Below are 12,198 nucleotides of genomic sequence, written 5' to 3' on the forward strand. Positions count from 1 at the left end.
CCTTCCCAACAGCGCATGCAAACAGATCCCCCGGCTGGTGTCTCCGCCTCTCCCGTCGCCGATAATGTCATGACCTGGTAAGCTGCCTGCCTGCCTGCCTGCCTGCCTGCCTGTCGATCATGTCTTCTTTCTCATCTATTCCCCCTTTCCCGAGCAGAGCATATATGGCATATGCACCTCTGCTTTTGCTTCTCTAATCTCGGTCTAACTCGATATATCTTCCTTCTTCCCCCCCCCGCGCGCTTGCCTAGGAATGCCGTCATCATTGGACCTGCAGACACCCCCTTCGAAGATGGAACTTTCCGCCTGGTCATGCACTTCGAGGAACAATACCCAAACAAGCCCCCCGGCGTCAAGTTTGTCAGCCAGATGTTCCATCCAAACGTCTACGGCACTGGCGAGCTCTGCTTGGACATCCTGCAAAACCGCTGGAGTCCCACGTATGACGTGGCCGCCATCCTCACCAGCATCCAGAGGTACGATAGCCTATCTCTACAGTAACATGGGCCTGCTTGTCATTTGTCTTGTCGTTTGTCTGTCTGTCATTTTTGTCATTTGTCATTTATCTGTTTGTTGAATGTGGAAAATTCACTTGCTCACTACATGTTTTGCATCTGCTCCTCCCACGCAACCAGTCTGCTCAACGACCCAAACACATCCTCGCCCGCCAACGTGGAGGCTTCCAACCTCTACAAGGACAACCGCAGAGAATACACAAAACGCGTCCGGGAAACCGTTGAAAAGAGCTGGGAGGACTAGGCGCTATCCCTATCAATATATATATATATAAAAAAGACTTCTGGCCATTTTCGATCTTCGATGCACGTCTCCTCTCCTTCTTGGCACAGTTTGTATGTCATTTTTTCCTCCAACGATTCACGATACACGGAGTACCGGGCATATTCGGCCCCTAACGCTCCTCTTCATGCTCAATCTTGTTTTGTTCTCGTTTCTTGCTTGACTGTTGGTGGCTCTTCTATTTCTATTCCTGACCCTTGTTCCTTTATACTCTTGATTCCATAGCATGGGGTTCTGGCGCTGTTTTTCCAGGCATAACTTAGCGTTCCTAATAATCCTTTTTTCTTCTCTTTCTTCAACTTATATAGTTTGACTGGCAAATAAATGTAACAACTTTTTCCATTTGATTCCTTGCCTCCTTGTATACTCCGCACGACAGATCTTGACTCCAAGATAATGCGATGGAAAGGGTACGAATCGGTGGCCAATCGAGCTCATTCTCAGTAGCAATGATTTGTTCGCATGTATTTCCATGGATTATTAGTTAAACTGGTTGCTCTAATTCCGCACCCCCAAAACTGGCTTGAGCAGAATTCCATAATATCCACCCCACCATTTCCAGATGCCCTATCTCTACCCTGAACAGCAGCCAAGGTTGGGGGGGCTGTCCATGCGTTGTGAGCGAGTTACTTTTCCTTCCCAGCCTCTGGAGCGTTGTGCGGAGTTGCAGGGCGAATAATCATTGTATAACCAATTAGTAGGTTTGTTAAATTATTTACTTTAATCTCACCCCCACTGAAACGTGTTTCAGCGTGTTCATTTAAAAAAAAATAAAAATAAAAATAAAAAATTATGTGTGCCAGGCCATGGACTAATAGAAGAAGGTTCCCTATTATATTATCTGACTTTCTTCTGCTCGGTTAAGGTCAGTTTTAGTTATTATGTGCAGTTGTCTATAGGAAAAGTTCCCACCCTCGGCTCAGCCCCAAAGAGCACACAGAAAGCAACTTTACATCATTCCATCTACAACATCCGTTCAAATCAACCATCGATCGCTATTAGTTGGTGAATTCCTTAATATAGTACACTACATGCCCATCCACTCCTCCCCCCCCCACACCATCATTCTCCTTGAAATAAATCATCTTACAACCATCCCGTCCCTGGGGAGCAGTAGCCACGTTGTATCCCACCCCCAAGTTTAATCCCAGCTCCCTTTTCAGCCCAACGCGTCAACACACCAAACAACCAACCGTGACCCGCGATTGCTCGTGAAATTTCCAACACTTATCCTCTCTCCCCACCCCCTCCTCCTCCTCCTTCGTTCACCCTCTCACTCGACCCTCCACGGACTCTCCATTCCATAGCCCTACCGCCGGGGGAATACACTTATAGCCTGCCCTTCGTGGGCTCAGTGCATTTTCTGCTTCTTGGTCCCCGTCGAGGGTACCAGTGACTGGCACAGTGACGGTGACGGTGACGGTGACGGTGACGGTGACGGTGACCCCCCCCAACCTGGCCGTGTGCAGAGGAGCAACCATGGCGTATGTATCTTCAACTCTTCCCTCGAATATCCTAATACATACATACGATAGCTTCCACTCCGGAGATGTTGTGATCCTGGACAGCAGCTGACGTCTACACCCGCAGTTCAAGCGGGTCGGGCAGTAGTACCAACACCATCAAAGGTTAATATCCTTCTCTCTCTCTCTCTCTCTCTCTCTCTTCTGTCCTATTCCTTTCCTGTTTTTGAAACGGATACTGATTCATGGTGTATAGTTGTTGCCAGATTCCGACCCCAAAATAAGGTCGAACTCGCCAGTGGGGGAGAGCCCATTGTCGAGTTCGAGGGCGATGACACATGCAAGATCAACGTATGTCTACCACCACCTTTCCTCCCTTTTTTTTTTTTTTGATATTAAATTTCATTTTTACGAGATTCACCCCTCTAACCAACCGGTAAAATAGTCAAAGGAGGCCGCAGGGGCCTTCACCTTCGACCGCGTTTTTGATATGGACTCCCAACAGCAGGATGTGTTCGATTTCTCCATCCGCTCCACTGTCGACGACATCCTCAATGGCTACAACGGTACTGTCTTCGCCTACGGTCAAACCGGTGCGGGAAAGTCCTATACGATGATGGGTTCAGATATCGATGACGAGGCGGGGAAGGGTATTATCCCACGTATTGTTGAGCAGATGTTCGCTAGCATCCTTGCCAGTCCCGGGAATATTGAATACACAGTCCGTGTCAGCTACATGGAAATCTACATGGAGCGCATCAGAGATCTCTTGGTGCCGCATAACGATAACCTCCCTGTTCACGAAGAGAAGTCGCGCGGTGTCTATGTCAAGGGCCTGCTGGAAATTTACGTCTCGAGCGTGCAGGAGGTTTACGAAGTTATGCGCAGGGGTGGTGCCGCGAGGGCCGTCTCTGCAACGAACATGAACCAGGAATCTTCGCGATCACACTCAATTTTCGTCATTACTGTAACCCAGAAGAACGTGGAGACCGGTTCTGCCAAGAGTGGTCAGCTGTTCCTGGTCGACCTGGCTGGCAGTGAGAAGGTGGGAAAGACTGGCGCAAGCGGCCAAACCCTGGAAGAAGCCAAGAAGATCAACAAGAGTTTAAGTGCCCTTGGGATGGTTATCAATTCGTTAACGGACGGCAAATCCACACATATCCCCTACCGGGATTCGAAACTTACCCGGATTCTGCAGGAGAGTTTGGGAGGGAACTCACGCACCACTTTGATAATTAACTGCTCTCCCAGCAGCTATAACGATGCAGAGACGCTCAGTACACTTCGCTTTGGTGTGCGAGCCAAGGCCATCAAGAACAAGGCAAAGATTAACGCTGAGCTGAGTCCTGCGGAGCTGAAGATGTTGCTTAAAAAGGCACAGATGCAGGTTGTCACTTTTGAGACTTATATTAATGCCCTGGAATCGGAAGTTCAACTTTGGCGAGCTGGGGAGTCGGTACCCAAGGAGCGGTGGACGCCAGCAAGGACTGCTGAGGGACTGAGTGGCGTCAAGGCCGAAGCACGGGGAACTCCGCGTTCGGGGACCCCATCTCGTCCACAGGCGGATATCTCAAAATCAGAGACTCCTAGCCGGCCCGATTCGAGAATGGGCGAACGCTCCAGCACCCCCAGCATCGTTCTCGAGAAGGATGAGCGCGAGGAATTTCTGCGACGGGAAAACGAACTCCAGGATCAACTTACTGAAAAAGAAACACAAATTACCAATACCGAGAAGGATCTGAAAGAAAAGAAGGAGGAGCTGAAGCTCCTCAAGGAAAACACAATACGCACGGGAAAAGATAATGAGAAGCTTAACACAGAGGTCAGTGAGCTTCGCATGCAACTAGAGAAGGTCTCGTATGAGAGTAAGGAAGCGGGTATCACCATAGATACTCTGAAGGAGGCCAATCTTGAACTCACAGCCGAACTCGATGAGTTGAAGCAGCAGCTTCTTGACGTGAAGATGAGTGCCAAGCAAACTAGCGCAGCTTTGGATGAGAAGGACAAGAAGAAGGCCGAACGCATGGCGAAGATGATGGCTGGGTTTGACCTGGGGACGAACTTGTTCTCAGACAACGAGCGGAAAATCCAGAAGCTGGTTGATCGGGTTGATGCGCTGCAGGCGTCCAACGAGGCCGGAGAGGCCATAGCGGCCGATGACCTCGCGGAACTCAGGACCAGTCTTATCGAAGCGCAGGGATTTGTTCGACAGGCGGAGCTGACTGTTAACGACCGGAGCATCTACCGGGAGTTGCCGGACAACAAACGGGTGGAGCTTGAGGACCGTATTGCTGATTTGCAACGCCAGTATGAGGCAGTGCTGGAGAATGGGCTGAGCAAGGCGGACGTGGAAGACCTTAAGACCCGCCTTGGCGAGGCATATAAGGGACGGGTGGAACATGAGTCGAACATGATCGAAGAGCTTCGGAGCGAACTGACGCAACGAGGAGATGAGCTCGAGCGCTTAAGACAGACTGTTGCCGAGTTACAGTCCCGCGCTCAAACCAACGGTGCAGCGGTCAATGGCGCACCAGCAATCAATAGCAAGACGCTCCAGCAGCAAATTGCGGATTTCGACATCATGAAGAAGTCGCTAATGCGCGATTTGCAAAACCGGTGTGAGCGGGTGGTTGAGCTGGAGATCTCTCTGGATGAGACCCGCGAGCAATACAAGAACGTGCTGCAGTCGTCGAACAACAGGGCACAGCAGAAGAAGATGGCGTTCCTGGAGCGCAATCTGGAGCAGCTAACACATGTACAGCGGCAGCTCGTGGAGCAGAACGGCAGTCTCAAACGCGAGGTGGCGATTGCGGAGCGCAAACTCCTCGCACGCAATGAGCGGATTGAGAGTCTGGAGGCACTGTTGCAGGATTCTCAGGAGAAACTCACGGCTGCTAATCATCGGTATGCACCCATATAACTTTTGATCCATTTCCCGTTCCAGTTCGCTCATGCTAACTTTACCTTTCTTCCTCTTAAACCAGCTTCGAAGCCCAACTCACAGCCGTCAAGGAGCGCCTAGAAGCCGCCAAGGCCGGGTCAACGCGGGGACTTCCCTCCTCCGACTCTGCGGGATTCAGCTTCGGCGGGTCACGGATAGCAAAGCCCCTCCGTGGTGGCGGCACCACGGTCTCGAATGGTGGAGTTGTCAACCCTACACTCTCCGGTTTGCAGTTGCAGGAGAACTCGTCTGGGTCTGGCCCAGCCAATGCGAAACGGTCCAGCTGGTTTTTCGATCGGCGATGATGGGTGCATGCGAGGAGCTGTTGCGGCTACCGCTGCGTGTGTTTTCGTTTGATTTGAATGGTGAGGAGGAGGAGGAGGAGGAGGATGACGAACCAAGTGCAGTGATCCTCCAGTCGGTTTTTCTCGTGGTTTATGTTATATTGCAGCTGGCCGTATCGTCGTTGTCGTCATCGCCAAGGTCGAGGACGGGAGGCCGGATGTCGGAGGGCCCGTATTTTGAATTTCCTAATGAATTTTATGTTGCGGAGGTGGGGGAAGCTGTCCCTCTTGCTCTTACTATTACCATTTCCTTTGCGTTCGCCTTTGTTTCTGCCGTTGCCTCTGGCTTTGGTTGCGCGAAAGATTGTTTCATTGTAGATAGATTCATCGGGAGTAATTTTAACCCCCCTCCCACCCTTTCTCTTTCTTCTTCTCCTCTCACGCTGTGGTCGTTTTTGGATTCTATTTTTGTCTTTTTGGCTCATGTCATGTCCCAGCACTACTTTCACACTCCTATCTCCCGAAACCTGATGATTTTCTTTTCATATCAAATGCTGAACCTTTGTATTCCCCGTTCCCTTTCCCGATCTCCAACCTCTCTCATCAGTATTGTTCAGAATAGATATATACGTCGGAGCGGAGGTGTAGGTTGCTTTGGTCCAGCTGAATGCCTAGCTTAAGTAGACTCACTGGCAGGTTTTGGTTATATAATACATCTTTGGCATCTCCTGAATCACTCCATCCAGATCTTTGTGGATAGTTACCGGCATTGAGTCTGTATTGAAGAGACACATGATAATTATTCCCCTGCAAAATTTCCCCTGCCCCTGAACCCAAGTTTATTTTATCATGTGGCACACTTTAACTAAAACTAACTATATAAATAACTAGGTAACTAATGTAAACCACCATCTAGTTGATTAGTTTTGCCATGACGACTGGGATATCAAAGTAAATTAAGCAACAACTAATAGCTACCTCACCTAATTATATTATAAATTATTCTCTGTATGCTGTGAGTCTGTATGAATATTAATTCTAGCTTATCAGTTATTTATTTATTCTTATTGATTGTAATTTTTCAGTTATACAGGAGCTTATTCTCATATCAGAATGCTTAATATAGTTTTTTTTTTAATGACAATCAATCATGATGATAAAAATCTGTTGGAAAGGTGTGCTTACGTTGCACCTAGTATTCTGGTTACCTCGGTAACCAGGCCCCCGTGCAACCTCGTATTCCCATCATCCATGTCACGTGCATCTGTCTATTTAATAGCCTAGCTAGTTCGCTCAGACTCAGGGTAATGAATGACAAGGTAGTTATCGGTCCTCTAAGAGGTTATGAGACCCTCTTGGAATTAGAGATCTTCCGCTGCTGAGATCGTGAAGAAAGACACTTGAAAAGAAGTTCTATCTTTTCATAAGCTTATAATCCTGGAATTGGACGACATCGATGGTTAATCTGCGCTCAGGAGGAACGCCAGATTTGACGAAAGAATACGCGGCCAGAACGAGACGAAACCGAAGGGATAGGACCCCGGAGAATAGGACTCCAGAGCCCGCAGGTTCACTGCCTACACAGAACACAGATAGTAGGAGTGCGCCTGGAGCGTTTGAGACAAGACAAAACGATTCTGGAGGAATCAGACGAGTCTAATAACGCATACGACGACCTGGTTAACAAAATGCCGGAGAACACGGATGGCCAAAGTGGCCAGGTATCAGGAGTTAGCGAGCAAACCCTGATGAAACGAGAGATCGCAAAACTTCAGCGAGAAGTTGAAAGGATGAGAGCTAGCAGGGAGGCACTCCCTGCCAATGCTAGCAGCGATGAAATGAGTGAAGATCTTGCGAACTACCTACAGAAGAAAGGCAGGACTACCACCACAATCAAGATCTTGGCCGAATTTAGGGAGCAAGTGAGGAACATCAAGAAACCTGTCATCCTGACTGGTTCTGCGAACTATCCCATGTGGAGGGAAGAGATTCTACTGGCCGCTAAGCAGTCTGAAACTGATGATATCCTTGAGGAGAAGCAATTTGCCCCTGAGGACGGTGCCAGTACGGATATGCAACGTTTTTGGACTGAAAGGAATGTATGGCTCTATAACCATATGTGTGGTCTGCAATCTCACCTCAGGCGAGGTCTCATTTTACGATACCCTCAGATCGTCAGTTGTCGGCGTATACTCTATGGACGATCATAGAAGAGAACTTTTCAGAGAGGCCTGCAGTCCGCAGGAGCCGTCTTTTTGAGGAGCTGATTAGCTTTGACAGCTAAGTCAAAAGGCTCAGATAGAGCATTTATTGCACGCCCAATCGCCATTCTGTCCGAATATACCAGTTTGGGGTATAAGATTGAAGAATTTGTGCTTTTCGACCGTTTGTTAACTGGTGTTCAGTGCTGGATGGGCATCATTCATCAGAGATAGGATGGACCACGCCGCGAAAGATACCAACGCCCAAGATATTGAGACGGATTTCATGGGACTGTGTCGAGATATTCTATCGCACCTGCCAGCCGCTGGACAGAACACTGCCGTGACGGATATGAAAAATCCTGCGAATAATGCCCAAGATTCATCGAAAAAGAATAAGAGTAAGGATAAGGATTTGGGGCTTAAAGACAAAGGCAAAAATAAGGAGTCCAAGCAGGGTAGTGGCAACAATACAAATAAGACATGCCACAAGGCAGGACATCTCAAGGCTGACTGTTGGACGAAATATCCGGAAAAACGCCCTGCGGACCGTAAGGGGAAGGATAAGGATAGAGACAAGGATAAGGATATTGGCAACGCTGCTCTGGTCCAAACGCTGTGGAGCAAGTATTCTGTGCCAAAGATACGGCGTATTCCAGTGGTAAGGTGGTAGAGGAAACCTGGGTCCTAGACTCTGGATCAGGAGCCCACGCCACGCCTCTGAAGGATATTGTCGAGGTTACGCCCCAAAAATCTAATGTCATGTTGGAGATGGCGGACGGATCTACGGCCCCAGTAGCGGCTGTAGGGAGGGTGAGCATCCCAACCGAAGAATCGAATATCCAACTGGATGACGTCCGTTAGGTCCCGAAGCTGGAGGTCAACCTAATGAGCTTCGGCAAACTCGCACGCAAAGGTTATACTTTCAAACAGTTGGCGTACAGCAATAATCATTCAACCTTGCTGACGTCTCCTGGCAGGATGACAAGTTTAACAGCGTATTTAAATAACAAAAATATATACGTGGTGGAAAAGCCGCCAGCATTGAGAGATTTGGTCTGTTTTGTAATGCCAAACGGTGATTTTGAACCCGCGTACGTTTTGCGGTCGAATTACAATCCCCTATTGGAGCTATCCAAGGGCGACATCAAGATTTTGGAATACACAATGGTGCAGTGGCATCAAAAGGCTGGGACACCTAAACCCAGCGGATATATCAAGATTGGCAGCGGATCCTAGACTAGGGATGCAGATAAGCCTGTTTACCTACGCCTAGATTGAAGCCGTGACATAATACTAAGATCCATTACTTTTCCTGCCCCTTTTAAAGCAGGTTTTAGGTGAAAAACCTCTAAGAGAATCTTTATTTACTTTTGTTTTCAATCCCCAAGAAGACCACGAGCATGTCGGAAGCTATCGAAGGAACTGGTGGTTCATGGAGGTCAGACTGGGACAACATGACTCAAGTGGAGGGAGAGATGAGACCAAGAGAGGCTATATCTATGGAACTGTTTTTTGCATCGATGGAGAAGGGCCCCAGACGAGTGTATCAAGAGATTTCTGGCCTTATGCATGGAGCTAGGAACCACATAGGAAGACTCCAACTGGAGCGAGACAATCAGCAAAGACAAATGAATGATTTGGACCAGCAGGTGGACAGTCTGATAGAGGAACGGAACGCCCTACAGCAGACTGTGAACTCCTTGGCCTCACAAATCAGACTGGTGGACACACAGCGGGTGCAACGATCGGCAAAGCTTGATGATCCCAAGCACCTCACTGATGGGAAAGAACCAATATTTGAGAACTGGCTCTCAAGAATGAAACGCAAGCTGGCTGTCAATGCTACCACTTTCCAACGGATGAAAGCTGTATCGCCTATATTGAAAACTGAACAGATGGTGAATCTGCAAGGCACCAGGCTCCAAGAATGAGAGAAGACCATCCTGAGAAGTTCGAAACAGCAAAGGAAGTGTTTGTGTACCTTCATGGAATATATGAGGATGTCAACAAGCTGGAGAATGCAAAGATGGAGTACCAACGGCTGGTAATGAGAAATGGAGATGACTACCACATATTTGCAACCAAGTTCTTGCATTTGGCTGGGGTAGCTCAATTTCAAAATGAAGATTATAAAGCAGACTTCCTCCATAAGCTCTCCTTTGACCTGCAACGCATGGTTGCAGCAGCCTGTGCCAATTGCATCACCTTTCGTGAGGTTCGGGATATCTGCGCCCGGACTGCTCACTATCTCAAGAGCATGCCCAGCTCAAACAACCGACGACCGCAAAATACTGGGAATCCACTTTGCCATTCTGCAAGAGGTGTGTGCAAGCAAAAATGACCCGTCTGCCTTTCACCCCAATGACCAGAGCCGTCAAACCGGCAATGAGATCTTTCGTGGACCTTGCAGGTGGGGGTAAGACGTTATACGATGAAGATAACCTACCTACCGAAGGATGCGCAAGATACTGGATAGGGATTGCGGACAACGCCACCCGTTTTAGGTGGATTATCCTGATTGCCACGCCACGCCGGCGCTTATGAACTTCATTGGCATGATCGAGGCGACATCTCAACGGCCCTTAGGGACTCTGCATTGGGATGGCGGAGGAGAGTTCTAAAGTGATGATCTGAAGGTATTTTGCAAGAATAGGGGGATGGTGTATGAAGTGACTACCCCGGATACGCCTCAATCAAATGGCCCCGCAGAACGTGCGAATCGGTTAGTGTTGAATAAGACAAGGAGTCTCCTATTTGATAGTAGGCTTGCCAGAGAGTTTTGGGGTGAAGCGATGCAGGCGGCCGTAATGATGATAAATACGTCTCCTACATCAACGAAGAATTTTGGCTGCAAAGATGGCAGTCCATTGACACCTTTCGAAGCCTGGACAGGGATCGAACCGTCAGTTCATTAGATCCGCTGGTGGGGGTGCAAGGTTTATAAGAAGGACCTAAAAGTGACGAATAAGCTCGCGGACAGGACAGATGGCAAGGAGTAGCGATTGGTGGGTTACAGGAGAAGATGTTGAACTGCCAAAGGAATTGGATGTTGTTGACCCCCTGAATGGCTAGCACCACTATCTGCTAGGACGACTAGCGAAGGATAAACCAGAGGTTTTGAAGATGTTGATTAATGGCGACCTGGAGGATGCCATTGATCCGGCCTACCTGCTCGATGAGACGGAGCTAGTTGAGAATAATGAATCTGAGATGCCTGCCAGTGACACCGATCCTGTCCTGAGCACGTTTACGGATCGTCCGAATGGCCTGGCGGCGGCGAAAAAGAGCCTAGATTGGAACCACTGGCTCGAAGCGATGAGGAAAGAAGTTGAGATGTTCAAGAATAAGAAGACGTGCGTTGTCGTTGAGAAGATGCCTGAGATGGATATCTTGACAGGCAAATGGGTGTTTGACCGTAAGTTGAATAATAGGGGTGAGACGATCCGTTTCAGGGCCCGCTGGGTGGTTAGTGGGTTCCTGCAGCAGCAGGGCGTCCACTACTCCAAATCTTATGCCGCAGTCGTCTCAGGGCCTACGACCCGCTCCCTATTCGCTATATCGACTGCCAGAGGTTGGAAGTCGAAGTCGATCGACTACGTGTCGGCATTTTTGAATGGCGTACTGCCGCAGTATGAAATGGTCTATATGCAGTTGGCTACGGGCATTACACATGGAAGGGGGGGACTAGTTGGCCTCCTTAGGCAGAGCTTGTATGGCATGAAGCAAGTTGCAAGGACCTGGTATTTTGTTGCGACAGAGCACCTCACATCGCTGGGGTTTAAGATTTCAAAATACGACGGAGGATTCCTATTTCATCCTATCCGCAAGATTTACCTGACGCTGCATGTCGACGATTGCAGGGTTACAGGCCCCAAGAGGCGAATTTAGATTGGGTGTTGGGTGAGATACGGAAGAAATTTGAGGCAAAAGATGTCGAAGAAGACAAGCCCTATCTTGGGATGGAGGTCAAACGCAGGCCTAATGGTGATTTGGCAGTCTCACAGATCCTCTATATTGAAGAGATCCTTGAAAATTTTGGGATAGATAAGGTTAACCCCGCTAGCACACCTATGGCGGCGGGCATACGGCTTAAATTTGCTCCTGAGGGGGACGCCGGATTGGAAGACGAGTTTACGGCTACGAGGTATCGTCAGGGGCTCGGATCACTCCAATATCTCGTATCAAGCACGAGGCCAGATTTGGCGTCCGCCGTGAATTATTTATCAAGGTTCAATTCGCGCCCGAATAAAGACTACTGGGCAGTCCTGAAGCACGTCCTTCACTACGTAAAGAAGACGAAGGCTCTGGGGTGTAATGAGAATAGGGATTAGGGGAATAATTACATGGTTGCTTTGCAAAGTTACAGTGCAGATGCGTAATAGAGCTTTTCGTAATAGGGAAACTAGCATCTGATTCCTGTATTTAATTTTTATTGCGGATTTGGGGGGGGGGGATTTCAGCAGCGAGAGAGGTAGGTGGCAGAGCTTCGGGCTCACTGTGTATTCTCA

The 12,198-nt window shown here is 48.7% G+C and overlaps 4 protein-coding genes across 4 annotated transcripts; all 4 read left to right on the forward strand.

The window, feature by feature from the left end:
* Positions 1-15: 15 nt before the first annotated feature.
* On the forward strand, positions 16-759 carry PADG_06384 (ubiquitin-conjugating enzyme E2 2; the record flags this gene model as incomplete). The annotated part of the gene is made up of 3 exons (XM_010763415.1): positions 16-77; positions 252-476; positions 636-759. 3 exons carry the CDS (start codon positions 16-18, stop codon positions 757-759), a joined length of 411 nt encoding a protein of 136 aa, XP_010761717.1.
* Positions 760-2,277: 1,518 nt separating this feature from the next.
* On the forward strand, positions 2,278-5,507 carry PADG_06385 (kinesin heavy chain; the record flags this gene model as incomplete). The annotated part of the gene is made up of 5 exons (XM_010763570.1): positions 2,278-2,282; positions 2,389-2,426; positions 2,518-2,612; positions 2,707-5,165; positions 5,246-5,507. 5 exons carry the CDS (start codon positions 2,278-2,280, stop codon positions 5,505-5,507), a joined length of 2,859 nt encoding a protein of 952 aa, XP_010761872.1.
* A 1,435-nt stretch (positions 5,508-6,942) lies between these two features.
* PADG_06386 (uncharacterized protein) lies at positions 6,943-8,926 on the forward strand (the record flags this gene model as incomplete). Its single annotated transcript, XM_010763416.1, has 7 exons — positions 6,943-7,081; positions 7,137-7,550; positions 7,630-7,722; positions 7,779-7,839; positions 7,892-8,314; positions 8,347-8,500; positions 8,552-8,926. The coding sequence occupies 7 exons, from the start codon at positions 6,943-6,945 to the stop codon at positions 8,924-8,926; spliced, it is 1,659 nt and encodes a 552-aa protein (XP_010761718.1).
* A 164-nt stretch (positions 8,927-9,090) lies between these two features.
* PADG_12098 (uncharacterized protein) lies at positions 9,091-10,234 on the forward strand (the record flags this gene model as incomplete). Its single annotated transcript, XM_010763655.1, has 3 exons — positions 9,091-9,588; positions 9,642-10,011; positions 10,101-10,234. The coding sequence occupies 3 exons, from the start codon at positions 9,091-9,093 to the stop codon at positions 10,232-10,234; spliced, it is 1,002 nt and encodes a 333-aa protein (XP_010761957.1).
* Between the last annotated feature and the right edge of the window lie 1,964 nt (positions 10,235-12,198).

Source organism: Paracoccidioides brasiliensis, assembly GCF_000150735.1.
Source record: "Paracoccidioides brasiliensis Pb18 unplaced genomic scaffold supercont2.8, whole genome shotgun sequence".
Taxonomy (NCBI): Eukaryota; Fungi; Ascomycota; class Eurotiomycetes; order Onygenales; family Ajellomycetaceae; genus Paracoccidioides; species Paracoccidioides brasiliensis.